Source organism: Vulpes vulpes, chromosome 1, assembly GCF_048418805.1.
Source record: "Vulpes vulpes isolate BD-2025 chromosome 1, VulVul3, whole genome shotgun sequence".
NCBI lineage: Eukaryota > Metazoa > Chordata > Mammalia > Carnivora > Canidae > Vulpes > Vulpes vulpes.
In genome coordinates, this window is record NC_132780.1 from 110,745,827 (window position 1) to 110,766,939 (window position 21,113).

At 42.8% G+C, this 21,113-nt stretch overlaps 1 protein-coding gene across 3 annotated transcripts in view; it reads right to left on the reverse strand.

The window, feature by feature from the left end:
* Positions 1-15,541: 15,541 nt before the first annotated feature.
* The window catches only part of CD47 (CD47 molecule), a 47,187-nt gene continuing 41,615 nt past the window's right edge, over positions 15,542-21,113 (reverse strand). For all 3 annotated transcript variants that reach the window (XM_072722449.1, XM_072722447.1, XM_072722452.1), the window contains one exon: positions 15,542-19,510. In XM_072722449.1, the coding sequence (XP_072578550.1) occupies positions 19,502-19,510 (9 nt within the window). In that variant the 3' untranslated portion in view covers positions 15,542-19,501. The remainder of the gene's footprint in view (positions 19,511-21,113) is intronic.

Sequence of the window (21,113 nt, forward strand, 5' to 3'; positions counted from 1 at the left end):
GTCTTTTCTTCCTTCCTTCCTTCCTTCCTTCCTTCCTTCCTTCCTTCCTTCCTCCCTTCCTTCCCCTCTTCCTTGACTGCTTAAAAAATTCATATAGAGGGCCTGTGCCAGGAAGAGAACTATTTATTTCTAATTCTCAGAGAGGACTTATGTCAGAAAGACTCATCTGCATGGCATGTGAGCATGTGTGTCCTAAGCATTTGCTCTTCCCAGTTTTCCATGAATTGTCTTCCACCCCTTTGTTGTTTTTTTTTTTTAAGATTGATTGATTGATTGATTGATAGACAGAAAGAGAGAGGTAGGCTCCGTGCTGGGAGCCTGATGTGGGACTCGATCCTGGGACTCCAGGATTGCGCCCTGGGCCAAAGGCAGGTGCTAAACTGCTGAGCCACCCTTGGATCCCCATCTTCCACCCCTTTGAACTACCAGAACCCTAACCCCTTTTTCTTCTTAGGTCAGATTGCATATGAGCCTCAATTGCCTAAGAATCTCACATCTTTGGGGTTCCCATACATATGAAATTAACTTGTTTGTTTGTTTGTTTGTTTTGTTAATCTGTCAATTTAATTATTCGGCCAGTCAAAGAACCTAGAGGGGAAGAAGGAAAATGTTTTCCTCCCCTACAGCTGCATCAATCCAGTCATATCAGAGAGCCTGTTGGTGAGAGACAAGTACCCAGTGCTTGTTGCGGGTAACGGTTATGCTTCTTACCAAGAGTGGAGCATTGAAACCTCCATCTCCCTGCTGCCTGCGTGGAAGTGGTGGTCCTTGGCCTGGGCCCAAAATACAGCTACGCTGTCCCTGCCTGTGCTGACTCGGCCCTCCTCAGGTGCTGATGAAGACACTGGCTTCCTTTGCAGCTACTTTTTCAAATCAGCTCCACGGGGGCCTCAAGCAACATGAGAAATAGGTCCAAGATTCTCATCATGATGCAGGTTTTGTATCAAAAATGCACAATCAACCGACTGGAACAGGAAATAATTAATCAGGACATTACAGAGCAGTTAAGTATAATTAATTCATACAAAAGAATGTGAGTGTGCAGTTTTAGCTGCCAGAGTGATTTTATTTCCCTGCAAATTTAGTTCAAGATAAACAAACACCAGAATAATCTTTTCAGGTTTTTCATGACTCATGGGTTATTTCCTCGTTTCTAGTTACAAAAACTATTATTAAACTCATCCACTAACACCTCTAGGTTGATCATATTCTGGAGAAAGAGCTCCCTGCTCCTAGAAAATAGGAAATTAACCCTGTCATAGAAATCCCTTCCTGCATTTGTGAGAATGTGTGTTGGGAGGTGGTGCTGAATAAAAGCCGGAGGGAAGTTTGATTTCTGCCCAAATATCTTAAAAGCTAAGCAGAATGCCTAAAAAATTTATGTTGTGAAAACACCATCTAAGAAAGTGACTAAATCTCGGGGGTAAACTTATTGATACCATGTGGGCTTTCCTTTCCTCTTATCCATTTTTCCCCTGGCTGGGAGTTCTTTATGAGAAAAGAGGTGAAAAATGTAAGGCAATGGGAGTTGGCTGCACGGCGTGTTATTGCTCTTCCAGTCAGTTCTCTTGTCATCGTTGGGACATTAAAAAAGCCAAAAAGACAAGCCCTATAAGCAGGGTTTTATGTCGAGGGGGAAGAATTTATCATGCAGGGATATTGGAGGGAATATTTTCTCTCCCTTTGTGGCTCCAGAGGGCACAGTGTGCCCTGTCGAGCTAGAACAATAGAATTGGGTTCATGTGATGGATGCTTATTGTTTAGAAGTGCAGATCTGTCACAGAAGCAATCGGAGGCTGGGCTCCAGACGCTTGCAGGGGGCGGTGGGTGCTCGCCCTGATGAACTCACTCCCTCGATCAACCGGATCACAAATGACACCCAAAGAGCTGTGTCATCACCTAAGGTTGAAATAGTAGTGCCCTGTTATGAGACAGACATAAACCTGCTCTGGCTTCTGATCTAATTCACAGCGTAATGATACCCCAGTCTCCCAAGAGTCTAAATTCTTACATTTGGAATTGGTCTAGTTCCTGAGATCTTTATTTGTGACCTGCCTTGATTTCTACCTTCGCTGCGGGGTATAGCCTTTCGAGATGAAAGTCCTGACCCATCAGCGGGTTTCGAAATAAATTTAATAGGCCACACCCAACGTTTTTTAAACAAAGGAATAGAATTTAAAAAATCAGAATACCTCACACAAAGCAAGGGTGAGAGCGTGTGAAACTTTAGTCTGAATGATTGTATATGTGCGGAGCGGATGTGTGTGCATCTCTGTGTCTAAATCACAGCATACACACCTACCTACACACCTACAGATTTGTGTGTACTTGATTATGATGAAAATTTATTAAATGGTGGTCAAAAAAGTTTGAGTCTGCTGTATGTATTGGCCTGACTCGCTCCCAGAGATATGCCGAGTATAAAGCATGACGAAGCTAGTCCACACGGGGAAGAAAAGTGTACGGAGCCAAAAAGAACTGAACACATAGATGTGTACGCTAATAGTGGCTACTCTGGTCCCGGCAGGTGTCTCGGCCCCAGACGATGCCCTGGGAGGTCTACTCGTACACCTGGCCCTAATCCTAACCCTAACCTGTAAGATCCTTAGGCTTCTTACTGCTTTGTGTGTCCACTGATGAATCTCATACAATATATGGAACACAATGTGATTTGACTAACCAGGGGACATATGCAGACTCTTATGACCAATATAGAAGTAGATCTTCTGGGCACAGGCAAGGATCTGTTGCTTAAAGGTCACAACCCTTTTGTTGGGTGACAGCAATGGAAATGTAGAAGTGCTGTGCTGGTGATGGCCTATGGCATGATTGGACCAAGAGCTAGATGGAACCCCCTGCTGCATTTTTACGTGTACATTTAAGTATCCCAGCTCTACACTTAAAGCTACAAACAATGTTGTGTTACAGTGATTCTTGGAATCCCCACCCCACACCCATTTTTTTTTTTTTTAACAGAAACACAACTTTCCATAATGCTGTTTTGTTAAGGGAAATTTGCCTGGGTACACGGCTCTCACATGACTACAGACAACTGTTTCTGTTATTCGGGTCAACCCATGTAATCCTTCCATGTAATCAGAAGGACCTAAAGCTGAACTGGAGCATATCCAACATCTCAGATTCATTATATTTTATGTAATATTTTTGAGGTAGTTTCTGTAAATGGGGCAGTCATTTCAGAAGCACTGGTTTTGACTTAAGCAATCATCATCAATAGCTGATTATATCCAAAGATAGGGACAATCAGGAATTCTGTAACTCCTAATGCAAGTACAGAAAAACAAAACAAAAAAACCCCCCAAAAAACCCAATCAACTCACTAAGTTTGCCCAAACCTCCAGCTCTTTGTACCTCTTTACAGGAAATAGAGAAGAAAGGGAAATAAACAAGGTCATGAGGGTTCATCAGTGAATCCAAACTGGGGGAAACACTTGGACAAAGAGGACTGGTCCCTTCAACAACAACAACAACAACAATAACAACAACAACAACAACAACAACACAGTAAATAGGGAAGAAGAGCATGCACTTTATTTGGATCTTTAGCAAAGAAAATATGAAGAAATAAAAGAGAGCGAGAGTGAGTACAAGAGAGACTATAGGATAATCGGGGAAATGTAAATACTCAATGAATATTTGATCATATTAAGGACATATTAGTATTGATTTTAAGGGAGTATGATGATTTTTGAAGAGGTGTGATAATGCTGTCATCACTTTTTAAAAAAAGGGTGATCTTTTACAGACATACGTGGGAACATTTAGCAATGAAATGCCCCACCATCTGGGATTTGCTTCAAAATGATCTGGGGCAGGGAGGAATAGAATAGGAAGCAAGACAGACCGGAAGTTGAAAATACTGCGGCTGGGTGATGGGAGTGCATTATAATGCGCTATGCTTTGTTATATGTTTGAAAATTTTCCTATTACTAAAGTCCAGTGCCTCTTTTATTGAGGTATTTGTTCTTTGAACAGCACATATTGAAATCATATCACACACAGAGTATTAGGGATGTAAGAACAGATTGGTGTTCTTCTGGCCAAACTTTTTATCATTACCCTGTATTTTCTCTTTTCTAAGATGCCGTTGATTTTGAGACACACAATTGTTTGAATTGCAGCTTTTGAATTTGCCTGACTCAAAGGTCAGAGCTCACGTGGGGTGTGGGAGAAGAAGAGAAAAGATTGCCGTGTTAAAATCACACATTGATTTTAAGACCCACCTTGATTTCAGAGTCTCCAAACTATGTATCTTAAAGGTAGAATGGTGACTCTTATTTTCTTTTGGGTCTAGAGTAAATATTTGGTTGTAAAACCTGAAGGTTTCCTTTCTTGAGAGGATATTATTGTGTTCCGTGTAACTGTGGTTTTTGTCTTTTATGGACTTTTTTTTTTTTTTTTTTTTAAGTGTGTCAGAATCCAGCCATCAAGTTGAAATAGGTTAATCTGGTCTTATCACCAGCAAGCATGTCTCAATCATCTGGAAGAAGAGACTGACACAAGTAAACTACGGGTACTCTCTCTAGAAACTATGCTGCTGGTTTAAAAGGTTTCCAGTGATTCAAGGTGAATTCAACAGTCTGAGACCAAAAAAGGTCTGTCCCACACGGCCTTCCCAGGCACAGCTGCAGAGACAGCTGGGGCTTTGAGCCAGAAAGAACTGGGTTGAAACCTGGCTCTATCAGTTACCAACTGGGTGACCTGGGATGTGTTTCTTACCCTCTGTGAGCCTTCCACACCTCAGGAATAAAGTAAGCTGGAGAAACCTACTGTTGAGGGTTTTGAGATTTAAATGAGATAACGGCATATATAAGAGCACCTACGGCAGTGCTAGGACACAGTAGAAATTTAAGCTCTTACTGTTTTTCTAGAACCCAGTTCAGGCTCCACTAGCACACAGTCCAGGTGAAAGCTTTTGCTGCCTTTGATGGTATCTGGTCATCCTGCAAAGCTACCATCTGGTGGGCTCATTGCCAAAGGACTGAGTTTGGGCGATGTCCCATCAGCTGGGGCCGCTAGAACAAAATGCCAGAGACTGGGTGGCTTCACAACAGTTATTTCTCACAGTTCTGGAGGCTGGGAAGCTTAGGTTCTGGCAGCTTAGGTATCCTGTGAAAGTCCTCTTCTGATTTTGCTCTTCTCTTTTTATGAGGGCATCACTCCTATCACGAGGGCCCCACCCTATTTCCTAATCTAACCCCACTCAGCTCCCAAAGGCCCTGCCTCCCACTACCATCACATCAGGGGGCTTCAGGGCTTCAGTGAATGAATTTGGGGAGCTACATTCAGTCTGTGGCGGCTGAATCGGCTGCTTCCACACTGACTTGGAACTGAAGCCATAGAAACCTCAGAACTTTCTCGGGATTTTCTCCAGATCTGACTCATGCTCAGCAAATATGCTCCTCTGTGGATCATGTGCCCTTGGCCAGGGATGCTGGGGAGCCTCTGTGCCTGTCTAGGAATGTAACACACAGCAGGTGCTTATCAAATACGGATTAAGTGAGTGGGCCTGGAGAGTGGGCCCCCAGGATCCACATCCAGGGCAGGACTTTTGCCCCACCAATGCCAGTGCGGTGGGTTGCTCTTTTTCCAGGGCGTTTCTATACCTTCCATGCCCCATCATATTACTGATCTTGCGTCTCTGCATCCTGGCAGAGTGGTCTCACTTCCATGTCAGAGCTCTGATGAATGTTTACCCCTTTCCCCAGGGAGCCAGGTAGCACTGGGCAGTCCTACTTAGAAAACTGGGGAGACCTTCTGGCCCGTCCTTGGCCAGTGGAGCCAGTGCCCTGCTGAGGACTCCAGGCCCCCCGCTCTTCATAGTCAGGCTCGCTTGGCAGTGGCCACCCCCAGGCAGCAGGCCTCTGGTGGGCAGACACCAGCAGGCCCCTCTCCCTGCACTGCACCATCTGCTAGATGAGGGGGTCTCCGGGGAGAGGTGGGGAGGAGCTGGCCAGCTGACCCCCCGAGGGCTGTGGGTGCATACTGCGCACAGCATGGGAGAGGGGGCAAGGGGCTTGCGGGGAAGGGCACCTTGCTGTCCTGGGGGAAAGGAGCAAGGAAACGTGCCCCCCTCCACAGCCCTTCTAGTCCCACTGGTGCTGGCATTTCAGCTTTTCAGCAAGTTCACTACCTGTCTGAGCCCGTTTCCTCATCTGTGTGAAAGACAGAGAAGATCATAATAGAAATTCATGTTATCAGAACTTCCAGTAAACAAGCTAAATTAGCTTGCCAAATCCCCACCTGCCTTGAGACTGCAGGATGAGGTTTAAGTTTGCTGCAGGTGGTGATGAAGCAAGCAAGGGCTAAGGACAACTGAACTCCTGCCAAGATTAGGAGCCAAGGCAATCCTGCCTTGACCTTGGATAATTCTAGAAGAGGAAGGGCTGGATAGAAGTCGCAGGCTATCTGCGGATTTCCTTCTTCCTCATTCTCCAGGGAGAGAATGAGAATAAAATGCCTTTAAGACCCAGGCCAGGCAATGCCAGGGAGTGGAGCATGCCGGGGATGTGCACGGAGAACCGCACATGCCCTTCCACAGATGCATTCTCTACTTGCTGATAAAGCAAATGGTCCTCTGGGTACGTTTTATTTTCTCACTTTTCGTGGATTCATGAGCACAGAGCAATTATTTCTCTATTACAAGTAAAATACTAAAATGCAGGCTCAAGTAGCAGCTGCAGAAAGAGCTGTGAAGACCCGGGGAGTGTGAGCCCCACCAGGAAGGGCAGAGGCTGGGCAACCCTGGCTGATCCATGAGGCATCTGCTTGTGCACCCAGTGTGGCCACATCTTCCCCTTTAACGGCAGCCGAAGTCCAGATTTTTGAAAATGTAGACTCTCTGGTTTTTGCTGGAATTTTTTTTCTTCTTTTCTTTTAATGGTGCACCTGTTGTTCAAAACTCTATATATACCGAATAAAACCCACCTGCCTGTGGTCCATTTGCATCACACCTTTCACATAGCATCGAATGTTGGAGGGTTCTTTTGTTTTGTTTTCGTTTTTATTGGAGGGTTCTTGACAAATTAATCCAAATGTGGCATTCCAGGTGACCCTCCCGATGCAGCTGGGAGCCTTTGGAATCCTTGGTCACTGGGAGGGCCATGCCTTTGACCTTGACTTGGGCCTTGTGTCCTCAGGGAATCCCAGGGGGCTGGACAGAGGGGAAATCTCCTTACCTCAGCAGAATTTATTTCCTGGGGTATTTATATCACGCTGGAATAGTTGCTGGGGCAACGGCTCCTTCTGTAAGCCACCTCCTGACCTCTCCTTGGGTGAAGATTAAAGAAGAAACACCTTGCTGTTGTCCTGACCAACTTCATGGCAGAGATGACAGGCCAGCAGTGCTGGGGTGAGCCCTTGCAGCCTCTAGGCCAAGCCCCCCAATTTTTACATATGTACAAGCTGAGATGCAGAAAGCCCAATAACCTGTTGGGGCCCCCAGTTCCTCAGGGACAGCTAAGGGGTGAGATCCTAGGCTTCCTGCCTCGCTGTCCAACACTCCACCTACTAGAGCAAGCCATCTCTGCCCCCCACTGAGCACACCTAGCTCCTCCAGGCCTTCTCAAGGCCAACTGGGCATTGGAATGGACGAAATGGCCAGACCTCAGAGCTGAGGCTGGGAGAGCTGGGGAAGGCCAGAAGGAAAACAGGTGGGGATTTTTGGAACATTCTCTTGTGGCTCTCTGCATGTGAGCAGCATTTGCCTGAGATCCATCCAGAGAAAAGGTATGTTGCTTATTTTCTCACCAGGATCTGGAGTCCCCCATGCCCCTTCAACCGTGCCAAGCAAATCTGGCTCGAGGGCAGGCCTGGTGGAGGCGGTTCGCGGGGTCTGCACAGGTTTTCACAGAGTTGCTCCCGCAGGTGGGTCAGAGAGGCAGGCTCAAGCTCTGCAGAGTCTGGGGCCCTCCTCTATCCTCCAATCAGAGGGCTTCGAGCCTGCATGCTTCTCACTCTGGCCAAGGGTTCACTTCCTCTGATGGAAGGTTTCCTGGAGGGGGTGTGTGGCCTGAAGAGCTGCTCATCCTGTGGTTCCTAACCTATGATCTGCTATTTGATCCTAAATCACTCACTTTTTAAAATCAAGGACTTAGGGACACCTGAGTGTCGTAGTCGGTTAAGCATCTGACTCTTGGTTTCAACTCAAAGCTGATCTCCAGGTCATGAGATCAAGCCCCAGGTTGGAGGCTTTTCCCTTCTCCCCCTCCTCACCTCCCCCAAATAAAGAAATAAATCTTTTAAAAAAGGGGAAAAAAAACCCCAAGAGTTTCACCTCTATCCAACAACAATCTTTTTTTAAAAGGTATAAATAATCAAGAAATGGGGAATTGTTTGGATTAATTTTTTTCTTTAGCTGCTTATGATGGCGTGAGTAACATTAATGAAACCCTAGTTATATTCCACTAAACACCCCTGTGTACCTTATTTCATGGAGTCCTCAAAACATGTCTGGAGGGAGGGATTCTTATTTTTTATTCTTTTTCCTATGGAACCGTTAGGGGAATCAAAGCTCAGAAACAGTACGAAGCTTACTAAATTACCCACTGCAGCTCAGGGGGTCTGTCTGATCCTGGCCACATCCCCAGGCCCTCGCATGGTGCCTGCACAGAGCAGGTGCTCATAGATAGTTGCTAATATGTTGTTATCTCCCAGGTTGGAAGAGCAAGTGGGTAATGGACCTTTATGAAAGATGAACAAAGACCTCGTGGGATGAAGAAGGAAAGAAAGAGGTTTGCATAATTCATCATGAAGTAAGAAAAGACTTTGATTTATATGTCACAACTCCTTTCTTCTAAAGGCTTTGAGGGGTCTGAGAGTTACCTGGCTTATCTGTCCACTGATCCTGACAGCATTCCTGGTGTGTGAGGAGACACGAGCCCAGTGTGCAACTCAAGGATCAGATGCAGTGGTTGCCTGCTTTGTTTGCTCCTGGGCCCCTGGAGTCTTCAGGTGCCCAGAGTGGGGGTGGGGGGCTCTGCCTCCGACCCCCCCACTTCCTGGGAGCCGCCCTGACTGAACTTGGCAAGGAAGATGAATGAACTCAAATGTCACTTTGGGCTCTTAGTAGGTGGAGAGAAAACAACTTAAAATTGACCGTGGTAGGGTATGTAGACAAAGGACGAGGGAACAACTCCCCAAACCTGTCTTCTAATCAAAATCTGACCTTTGATGGATACTATGATTCCTAGAACACTGCAGGAAATTGAGCTGAAAAGAAGCAAAACCTCAAGTGCATGCTTTGCTACACATTTCTGTAAGACTTGTATTATCAGAAAAACTACAAACTTAACCATTTTAAGCATAGCTATAGAGAGAAGCTTTGCTTATATTAGCCTGATATGGTATCTTTTTCATCAAAATCACAGGGTGAAAACAGATGATGTGGCTTTAGAGTCACAAGACTCCCAGGAGATTTCTATAGATTTCTATAGATCTAGAGACCTATAGAAGGAAGCCGTGGGAAGTTCACACGAGACTCCTACAGTCATCCTTGTGACGACCTGTCTTACAAATTTGGATGAGACACAGAAGTCTTGATTAAATGCAGGCGACAAGGTGTCCTGAGTTGGTTTTTTTCATTTAACATTAGACTTCCTTAATTTAAGCAGCTCAGCAAGAAACAAGATATAAGAGAGACTTGCTTTTAATTAAACATACCGATATATATATATTTATTTACTAGTTTCACTGAGATATTGCTTCATTTCCATTAATGCTGTCAACATTTTTTTTCCTTTCTATAGAACACCATCCTTGTTAATCTTGCTTGGATGCAATTAGTTGTGCTGTGTTTATCTCCCCGGTTCCACAGTTAATTTCAGCGCAGAACCAATTTATTTATATTTTTCGCTGCTCAGAGCATCCTTCCCGCTGAAAATTCATTGACCGTGCCACGATCCATGTTGTACTTTGGGGTGGAAGTGAGGGATTGGTTTGGAGGAAGAAATGAGAGGGGGTGACTGTAAAATGCTCCTCATCGGGTGGCGTGGAACGGAGGACACGGACACCCACTCTTTGGTGTAAGTCTGGTGCTGTGATCGGCTCTCCGCATCACTTTCTGTTCCCTCGGAAACAGACGACAGACTAAGAAAAGACTCCAGGATAGTTATTGCATTTCTAAACACCCAACAAACATAAACAGCGAAGCATCTTTTAACAGACTGTGACATATTGATTCGCCACACATCTCTTGCCAAGTTTGGAGTCAGGAGCTGAAACATCGACATAGGACAGCTCAGATTCCCTCTCTATGGAGAGTGTATAATATTGTAAGCGTTAAAGGCTTAATAGAAAACCAGACCTTCAAATGTATTTGGGGCCTTTAATCAAGCGCTCTCTAAAGCAAGGTTTCTGCACCCTGCACACAGGCAGGCCGCGTCACCTTCCCTGGCGTTTGATCCTCCCTTGAACTGGGCATCATCCATGGCCATACGAGTAGGCGGAGAAGAAGGAAACTGAAGCCTCTTCCAATTCGCAGCATATCTCCAGCTGCCTTTCTCTTCTTTCTTTTCTTTTTTTTTCTTTCTACAGCCACCCAGGATGGAGCAAAGACTCTAATCATTTTAGAGAATGGGCTGATTACAGTATAACCTAAGCCTTATCAAAATCCCCCGACTGCAATACTTCCATTTGTGAAATGCTATTTACCAGGCCTCAATATTTCCAACATCCATCTTCACTCCTATATGTCTGGATTTAGTTTCTACTGGTTATTAGCCTGAAGGCAGCTCTAAGTTCTTAATCTAAGTATTCTATCTAGCGTGATTGGAGGGCCTGCTCTCAACACGTTTTGAGAAGTCTTGAGAAATCAGCCACTGACACGAATGCATAAATGGATGAGCTGAGTAAAGGTGGCAGAAATGGGGCTCCAAGACCCTCCTCATGCTACAAGGACAAGGTCCTCCTCTTCCGTCTTCTTTGCATTGTAGGACAGGGTAAAGAGGAGTATCTGATGCCTTTCTCTACTGTCCCCTCCTGTACTCTGACTTCATTAAGGGAACCAGAAGGTGTCCTAACATCAAATTTTGCTGGGAATGCACACGTAGCTGCACTTGTCATATCATTGTAGACTCCCAGTCCCATTCTATTTGCTTCTTTGGCAATAACCCTGCATAGGAAAAATACATACATCACTCTATGTTACGTTCATCTCTAGACTGTCACACCAAGTTTTTTTTCCCCCTCCTTCGCCAATGTTTACTAAAGAAGAGGAAAAAGAGAAATGGCTTACAGTTCCTGAGTGCTTACATTGGGTCAGGCGCTGTGCTGAGAACCTCAGGTGCTGGATCTCTTTCAATCCTCACGTTTAATCTTCATTTTACGGATGAAGACCCAGAGGCACAGAGAAAGTAGTTCACTTGCACGGGGTCACACAGCTGGGGTGCTCTGACTCTGTACTGCTGCAGCTCGTCTAAGTGTCTGCGCTGAGAAGGCTCCAGGTTCCAGCAGCTGCTCAGATGAGATGGCATGTAGAAGCAGAGGAAGCATCTCTGCCCCATAGAAAAAGAAACTACCAGAAAGACTGAAACCTCTGTCGCCTTGTTTCAGGAGTAAGAATAAATGTGCTGAACTATGTACTTGAAGGCCCTAATAACTGGGCTGCTGAACAACGCCATGGCGAGTACTGTTTTCCAGGCTGACATGTGGCCGGTTCTCTCTCTTCTTTACTTTCAGGCTACTAATTAGATTTAAATCCCTGACAGGACTCTAACTTTAGTCACCCTGGGGGGTTCTAGATTTCTTTACTATTGCTTGCGAAGATTTCATTTTTAAAAAGCCCTTTGAAACCATAAGTAAGTTACATTCAGCAACAGCTTAAAAAAAAAATCTATTATCTGGTTGGGTCTTTTGAAGAACACATGCTGCTCTGTCTCTCCTCACCTTGAGATGTCAACCCTTATTTTTATCTCCAATTTGAAGAATAAAAATACCCGGGAGGACCAGGGAAGGCAGACTCCTAAAACGCTGCTTTCATCCACACCTGTATCTCTGCCAGGTTCATTTGGACCGCATCCAGGTACTTGGAATCTGTTGACTCAGGAATTTGGTTTTTTTTTCTATTGTGTTTTTTTATAAACTCTGCGTAAAGTACAAATTATTGTGGTGGCTTTGCTTCCCCGGGGGAAAAAAGAAAGAACTGCTCTTTACATGAATGAATTAGTCTCTTGGCCTCTGTGCCCACTTGCTTTGAGCAAGGCATTTAGAGGCATGGTCTTGCATAGAGCTGTTTACCCACCACCCGACACCCACGGCAATTTGTGGCAGCACCAAAGTGTGTGTGATCATAAAAGCAGCTTTTCTCTGCGTAGGGGTACCTGACCCAAGCGGGCATTCTGAGTCCTTTGAGGAGCAAGATGGAATCATAGAAATAACTGGCTCAGGTGGGGATCGCCAGCCTCATTAACACACGTTAAAGCAACTGAGTAGCCTCCCCAGGGATCCGGTCACTCAGCAAAAACCTGTTCTGAGACCTTCCTGTTGTCACTGTATTATGGCTCCTTTGGAGGCTCCCAGCTGCTTTTGAGGAGAGAGCCTGTTGGGTCTCTCTACTAAGTCTAGTCCATTCGTACAACAAAGAAAAATAATTCTAGCCAGAGGGCCCAAGGATGAGGTTTGGTCATTCTTCCAGTCAAACCCTTCAGCCAAATGTTTTCCAAGGGATTGTATTTAATTCTTTGCCAGAAACATAAAAATACAAGAACATTCAATTTTTTTTTACTGGGATGTCTTTGAAAAAACAACTGAAAAATTGTTTGTGTGTGATTTCATTCACAATTTCCTTTAGGCAATTAAAAAAATGCCCTACAATCAGCTCAAAGCATAAAGAAAAATTCCATGATTTTTTGACAACGGTTTCTGAGTGAAAGTGAGAACAATTTACACTTGTTGATGTTTTCAAATATATCTCTACGGAGGATCCAGAGTCATATTTTCTATTCCATTTAGTAATAGTTGTTACCAGAACAATCCCTGTTGATAGCCAGGCAGACAGCTAAAGATATGAGGAGATGTGGACTCTACTGAATCCAGGATAATCACATTAAAAAAAATCCAAGATAGATACCCAACCAGTTCAACTGTGAGAATTAAATACTCGATAACATTGCAATAAAAAAAGGATTTTTCAGGTAACCAAATATATATGCACCCTCTCGCTTGCAAAAATGGGCCTTATGAACATTACATTCTAAAAATGTCTGGTTGAATTGGGGGTGGAAATTCCCTGGAGAGTGAGAAGCATTCCTTGGGGGTGGGTGTGGTAGGCCTGCCACCACAGGACTCTCACCCAAGGCGGTGGGGAACTGAGTCCTACAACCGGTAGGGAACGAGGTGTAGCAGTGGGAGGAGCAGAGTCAAGTACTTTCCAGTTGTCCTCAGCGTGAGAGAGATCTCCCCCCACAACCTTTTACATATCCCAAAATGGCTAAATTACTATATATCTAAAAAGTAAATATGTAGAGAGGTTCCGTGGAAGATATATTCCATATTTTAAGCAAATTACACTTAAATTTTACCGATGATCCATTTGTTTACGATGTCGATCAGCTTATGTATATTGTCGGTTTAATCTTGAGGAATTTTGCAGGCCCTCAAAGAAAATCAGGAAGTAAAACAATAGTTGTCTTTTCTGGAAGGCAGGTCTAAGATCCAATAAGACTGTGTTGGCAGGAGGATCCTCGAGCCCCAACATCTAGAAGGGAACCGTAGCAGTTCCGCAGACCTGCTCATCTAGCACGCTCCCTGGCATCAAGACTGACATCAGACTGCAGTTTTCAGACTTCTAAATCATTTCTCTTCAAACTGGACTCCTCAACAAGCATGTTTCGTCATTCAGACCAGGAAGAGCTACTCGGTCCTCCAGAACTGCCTATTATCAGAGCTGAAATGCTGCCTTCGTGTCAAATGACTGCCAACAGGAGCAGGGGGCTTCGTAAGTGCGGTTCCAAGGAGCAAGTCCACTGTCCCTTCCACGCAGTCAACAGCGCTGTCTTCCACATTAACAATCATCCAATGATCCGTAACTCAGGGTTAAGCACCCACCACCCCCTCCCCTGCCACTGGGTGGATGGGTGCTTGAGCTTGAAGCTTAGCTACACCAAGTAAACGCTGGCCGGAGAGTCCTGGCACAGCCTCGCTGCTGCCACCAACAGTGTCAGGGGTGCTCAAGTCTTGGAGCTACTGGTGAAATCATGTCCTACATAGATGGTGTTACCATAATCCAGTGTTTTCTAAAGCTGTCAAACTTGAAGCCTTGAGCTGGAAAGGCGCCACACAGAAATGAAATCCAGTTGCATCTGGAAGCCGCCGCCTCCGTGGGGGTCCTAATCAGGTTGAGTACAGCTCCGTGCTGCCCAGAGCAGCCTTCAGTGGAGGTAGGCCATTTAAATGCTTTCTGAACTCCATTAGTTACTCCTGCTGAGAGTGAAAAAGTCCTCATAAATGCATAAAAAACTAAATTGCCTATGTGGTAAGAAATGAGGTGGTACCTTGCTGCCAAATATTATTTTCCATCCAAATAGTCTACAATCACACATATAACACAGAATCACAGAGCACATACCTGCAAGGCATGCAGTGCTGACTGGGAATGCTGTGCTCGAAAATCTAATGACATCTCATCATCTGCTAACAATCCGGACTTGGCTTCAAGTTTACTTCTCCTCGGCTCCCACCCCCACCCGGGATGGCCCCCACAATCTCCATTCCAGGCTAGATGAGGGCATCAGGCCAGCTCAGTGGGAGCAGAGAGATGCCTGGCATCAGTGAGTGAGACAGCGAGGCCCAGGGCCCAGTCACAGCACTGAGGTGCAGTATGGGGTGAACAGGACTACTGAGAGAGAGAGATGCACTCTTTTTTTCCTCCCATGTTTCCTGACCTTGGCAGCAGGTGCGCCTGGGACCGCAATTGTCTATTTTGCCATCACAGGCAACCTCAGAAGGCAGGCGAGAGCTAGCTTGAGAGCTGGGGAGACAATGGATCCTTAGGACACCGTTTTGAGGCCCAGGATCCAGTCATGCACCTGAATTTTCAGTTATATTAGCCACTAAATTCCATTTTTCTTAGATATAGGTTTTCTTTCACTCGTAATCAAAATAGTCCTAATTGACAACCAATTAAAATGGAGAACTACTTTAATTTACATTTTGGTCTTGGAAGAGGTTTCTCTTTACAGGTGAGGAGGGGCACCGAGATGCGGGGAGGTGCTGCTTGCCGAGGTTCTCTGCTAGTCAGTATTGCCAGGACCAGAACCCAGGGCTCTTGCCTTCTCATGTGATGTTGACATGAGACCATGGGAAAATTCAACATGACGGACTTGTTTAAAACTTTGAGTTAAAACTTTGCTTCAATTTAAAGTTTACTTATTGGCTAATATACTTTAAAAAATAATTTACAAGTTAATATTTTTAGTGATCTTTTGCATTGTTACCTAGAATACGGACAACATGAAAATGAACTAAATTTCTTAGAAATGTGTTTGTGGTCTGCTTTGACAGCAATAGAAATAGCCCAACAAAATAGCTTAAAATGTTTTATTAAGTATATATAATATTACAGGGTAATATTTACAAAGTTATGTTTTTAAATAAAAAAAGTATCTTGGCAAAGATTGCAGATATTCAAAGCTTCAAACAGTGATAAATTGATTTAATACATATAAAAAAAAACCTTTAACGGTAACACAGCTGTAAAACAACTTTGGTCTTTAAATCACTGCAAAAAATGGCTACTGACAAATAGCACACCTTTAATTGCTATGGAAAAAAGCCCCAAGAGAGGATCTTGCACATAGCAACACTGGAGTTTTCTTTATTTAGAATGGTTAATGGATATTTATATGATGTAGGACCTAAATCTCAACAATGGCTTTTTGTAAATAATGCTCCATTTAATAAAAACAGAAATGTTTCCTTCTCTCACCAACCCTGATAACAACACTTTTAAGATTCCACTGATGTTGCCTTATAGAGAAGCTTATTGCAAATGCTCTTTCCTTTTTTTTTTTCAAAAGGCTAAATTTATGGGAAAGCTGGTCTTAAATGATAAGTAAGAGCTGTCAAAAGCCAAAGGCAGGAAACTTCCTGTTCACTGCTTATCTCTTAAAAGTTACCTGGATTATCCCTATTAGCCATGGAAAATGACTTAACAAAGGACCCCAGTGGGTGATGGCAGTTAGTGATTTTGAAAATTTGACACATGTGAAACTAACGTCTCTAAACAAACTCTCCATTAAATAAAACATAATAAAAAGATAAAGGGTTGCCCAACAATCATTTTTCCAGTTTCCGACGGTAGGTAAATAAAGGAGTATGTATTTCCATGAACACATTCCACAGATCTGTTTTTGAATACCCCTTTTAGGAAAAAAAAATCTAGAAGGTGATATAGACCTTGATTCTTAATTAATGAGATGGAGGAGTAAACTTATCACTTTTGGAGCTTTAGTAACTCAAATCACAATTCGGCTGGTCATTTATTAAATTGACTGTAACATCCTGGAATGACCAATACTCTCAAATTTTGGGAGAGCCCTATTATTTTCATTTTGACCTTCTCAGAAATTTAAACAAAAGGGACCTGGAGTTTCCAGGTGAAAAAGTCACCTTTTAAAGTTTTCAGAAATTTACATGAAATTTGCCAAAAAAGAAACCTAGATCACTCTACTGAAAATAGTGGGGAATCTGCATACAGTCAACTCTCAATCATCCAACTTATGTACTGAACACCTCATGTATGCAAAACACTGCAGGAAGAGAAAGATGAGGGGAGAAAAGCTCTTGCCTTAACAGAATTTCAAAATTGAGAGAAGACAAAAAAACAAAAAAACAGACCTGACAGAAGTCAGCAGACACACATGGTGGACTGAGTGAGAAAGGTGTTTGTAAGAGATGAGAGAGGCAGCTGCACAGGTGGGGGCGGGGCTACAGATGACAGCCAGGACGGGATGGAGGGATGGAGGGCAAGATTTTGTAGGAGATGGAAAATCGGATTTGGCCAAAAATATAAAGATTGCTGCAAAAATGACGAGTGGCACCAGCAGATGTACCATAAATAAAATCCAGTGGGAGAGTTAATGGCAAAAATTGGGATCATGAGTAAACAGCAGGTTGTTGGAAGCTGGGGGGCAGAGACATGATGCTCAAGACATTGTTAACAGTTCTAATTTGGTGTGACAAGAGACTGGGAGCCACTGCAAGTCTGATTTAGAGAGAAGGAACTGGCCCAGTGATGCCCAAGAAAGGGGGCTCCTGCTGATATGGTCCCTTTTCCAGAGTAGCTGACAGCTTATGAGAGCAAGAGCTGGTATCACCTGGCATCTCATCTGCCATCTCTGTACGTCGTCTAGGGCAGTGAGTGCCTCAAAAGACAGGCAGCATTAGAACACAAAGGGTGATGGGCCGGTCCCAAGCCTGAACCCCAAATAAATGAGAGCTTAATACATATTAAAAGGTACAACTTTAGTATATATAAAAAAAGTTTACTATAAAGATTTTCATGCCTGACTTTTTTCTTAATAGAGAATAGGTATCTGGATCTTTTTCAAGTTCATCTGCTTTTCTCCTCCTTTCATCAAAATTGATTTCTAAAGTAACAAACAATATTAGTAAAATATAAATATTTTCAGAGGGAAAAAGAGCAGCAAGAGCCATCAGATTTATATAAAGGAATACAGCTCCCTCGACATAGGATAATATTTTGGACAGCAACACAATTAGGAAAGAAAATGTGTATTTTTTTTTTTCCCAAGAAGGGCTGTCTTCATGGTTTGCTCAGTTTTCTGAGAAGCATCAGCAGGTCATAAATTGAGGCTTGCCACAGGCAAACCACTTGGTCCCAACATGAAATATGACAGTTAATTTGGCATAAAAGAGGCACATGGAAACATTCAGTGGACTAAGAAGTAACTATTAGTAATTTAACTACAGGTACAAAGGTCTTATTATTACACAGACAGGAAGAGTTACTAGTATTTTTAGAGGGTACTGTGAGCAGTCAAAAAGCTTGACAAATTACCTAGAAGTTTTTGAGGTTTTAAGTGATCAAATATTTGCATCAAATATAATCCCACTCCATAAAGATCTTTTTTAATGTTGTTACTAAAAGCATGAAATTACCATTTGCTCTCCTGTAGGTACCCCACTGTTGTCCATACAGAAGATGCATGTGCCTATCTTATACATGTGCACACACACACACACACACACACAAAGGAGGAAAATGAGAGCTAATAATCTAAAAGTACTCCAGGCGATCACGACTGTCAGAATGTTAATTTTCTTCTAACAGGGGTAGGAAATGGGGGGGGGGTTGTTTTACTTTCCAATCTTAGAGTAAGGGGCTTACGGAGGCAGGACTACAGGAGGGAGGGGATGAGTGTTTATCATGCAACACAGATACAACGCTAACAAAACCACCAACAAGGCAGGCTTGTTGGCCTGACGGTGACACACAGTATGTTGCCATGCAGGAGACTCATAGTTCAAATCTCAATCTTGGTTTTTCATGCCCCAGATCAGAAAAGAAGTGAAGAAACACTGTAGGTTGTGCCTTCAAATCCGAGGAAGGAAATACATATGTTACAACCATCGCTATTTTTGCTGAAAAGTGTGAACATAGTTCTCTGAGAATAAGTCTGGCTCCTTTCTGCAATGATGTACCGTGTCACTGGACCATGTTCAAAGAGGAGAAAAGGTGCTACATCTTGTACAGCAGAAGCAAATAACAGGAGGACAAGACAGGGCTTAAAAGGTTGTGTGAATAAAAGAAAAACACATCCATCAGTAAAATTACCCTAAATCTGAAAAGGATTCATTACACTGTATGTCGAAGGAAGAATGTGTGAATGGCAACCCCCAAGAATGAAGACCATGATCTCCTACCATATCGCATCACATGTAGGCGGCATTCAAAATGTTCCCAAGTAAATTCCTGTCTGTACTTAAATTTGCTATTTCCTTGACCCAGAACTAGTAGAAACTGTATTCAGCTAACACCAGCTGTAACTGCCAAAGTGGCTGCGAACCTAACTTTGCTAAGGTTCAATGGAAGCCACTGTTGTTCCCAGACCTCTCTGGGAAACCATGAGGGCGTAGCACCAGGTAAGTCTCACCTGGAACCAATTTAAACTGGTGACCTAAAGTCAAGAGGCCTTAGTATCTGAAAGGCATCATTCTTGGAAGTTGGCCACTCTACTCTTGCCCCTAATTGACTAAAAATAACAACAAAAAACTGGATCTCAATTGGGCACACAACACAGATAATAATTCTTTTATTAACTAAGTTACAAATGCTTTGAATAAAAACTTAACTGTAACAATAATCATTTCAGGGTCAATGATTTACTTTCTCCCACAGATGAGAACCAGTTATTTTTCTTGTTTTCTTCTCCTGAACAGTGAATCAAGGCCATGGTGCTCAAACACAATTGTATTCCTTTCACGTCTTACTACTTTCCAAATCAGAGTCCATCACTTCACTTCAGTTACTCTGGAAAATTGAAAACGAACATATAATTGTAATTTATGTCTATTTTCTATGCATTAACAAGTTGATGTATTTTTTAAAAAAACTGGAATTGTCACATATAAGGTATCTAAAAATAAAGAAAAGGTATTTAATCTTCGATTTGCAAAGGTCACAGACATAAAACTGGCAACTCATTAGCCCTTTTAGTTGTAGTAAGTAAAAGGCTAATGCCAAGTGAAAATAAAAGTCAACAGAGTCTGATAATCTCAGTTTGCTGGGTTAGCTGAGAAGCCAAGAGAAGTTGATTTTTCAAAGCAAAAGATACTGATTGCAGAATAATATTCTATCACATTCATTTCAGACCTGTATCATTCATTTGATATAAGTGAAATAAACAAGTTGACTTGGTGTGAGTGGAAGAGAAAATGGCACTGTGATCACTAGAGTGGTAGTCTGAAACTTACTGACGAGGCAGATACACCGTGAGCATCAAGCCCACAAGAAACACAGGTTTTTGTTTTCTTTTTAAACCAACAAATTCTAAACAGCTAAATATTAGCAAAATTAAGGGAATTTTAAAGGTCGTCATAGATTTTGTGTGCTATAAACACACAAAAACTACTATATCTACTGATACAGTGGTTCCAAAAAGAAGAGGCATTCAAGGTTCTTACACCAGTTTTCTGAAAACAGAGAAAAGGAGTTTCATTTCTTCAAACTACTATAGAAGAATGACACCACAGTAAGAAAAGGGCAAAGAAATTAAAAAATAAAACATGAGAATGTAAACATGGACAAACCCCACCACAATTCCAGGTACCAGTTCTTCTTTTAAATGTCACTTAATTTATTCCTACCAACCACAGTTTATTTTATTTTATTTCTTTTTTTAGGAGGGTTGTGGTCAGCAAACAAAACCTACATTTTTGTGATAAACGCTGTGACTACGACACAAACTTACAAAAGTGGAATTGTTCTGTGATTCCTCGTGAAATTTGGCCTAAGCATTGTTTTAAACTTTGTCCATCAACATATGATTGGTATTTTTTAATCTTATGCAAAAACTAATTGCACTCAGGGGAACATAGCCTCTTGCACTCTGCCATTGAGGTGAGGAGGTGGGTCACAATTGTTACAGCAGTAAAATAGCAAACTACGTGATCAAAGAATAACTGTAAATATCATAGGTATGAAGAAATTTTTGATAAGATAAAAACATAGTTATTAAAATGTTAACAGAACTGAAGTATCGCAGCATCTTAAAGTAAAATCAAAATGAATACTTATAGCACTCAGTGTCTCAGGCTTTTAAAAACTAACAAACAGGTCTTTGAAATATTCAGTAAAAATTAGAAATTAGCCCAGAGTTCCAAAACAAGAAGCAAAAGCTCAAGTGACAGAACATTTCTCTCTTTTAAAATTGCCCCCCAAAAGAACTGAATCCTGCTTTAGAAAAGCAGAGATAGTAAGTCCCTATGAATTAAATGCAACAAATTCCCAACACGAGCACCAGAGAAACTCTGTCACGATGATCAAGGTTGGTGCCAGATTATCTATGTGTCTTATAAAAAGCATTTAAAAGTTACAGTCACCAGATGCTGCTGCTGAAAAATGTTTTTTAAAA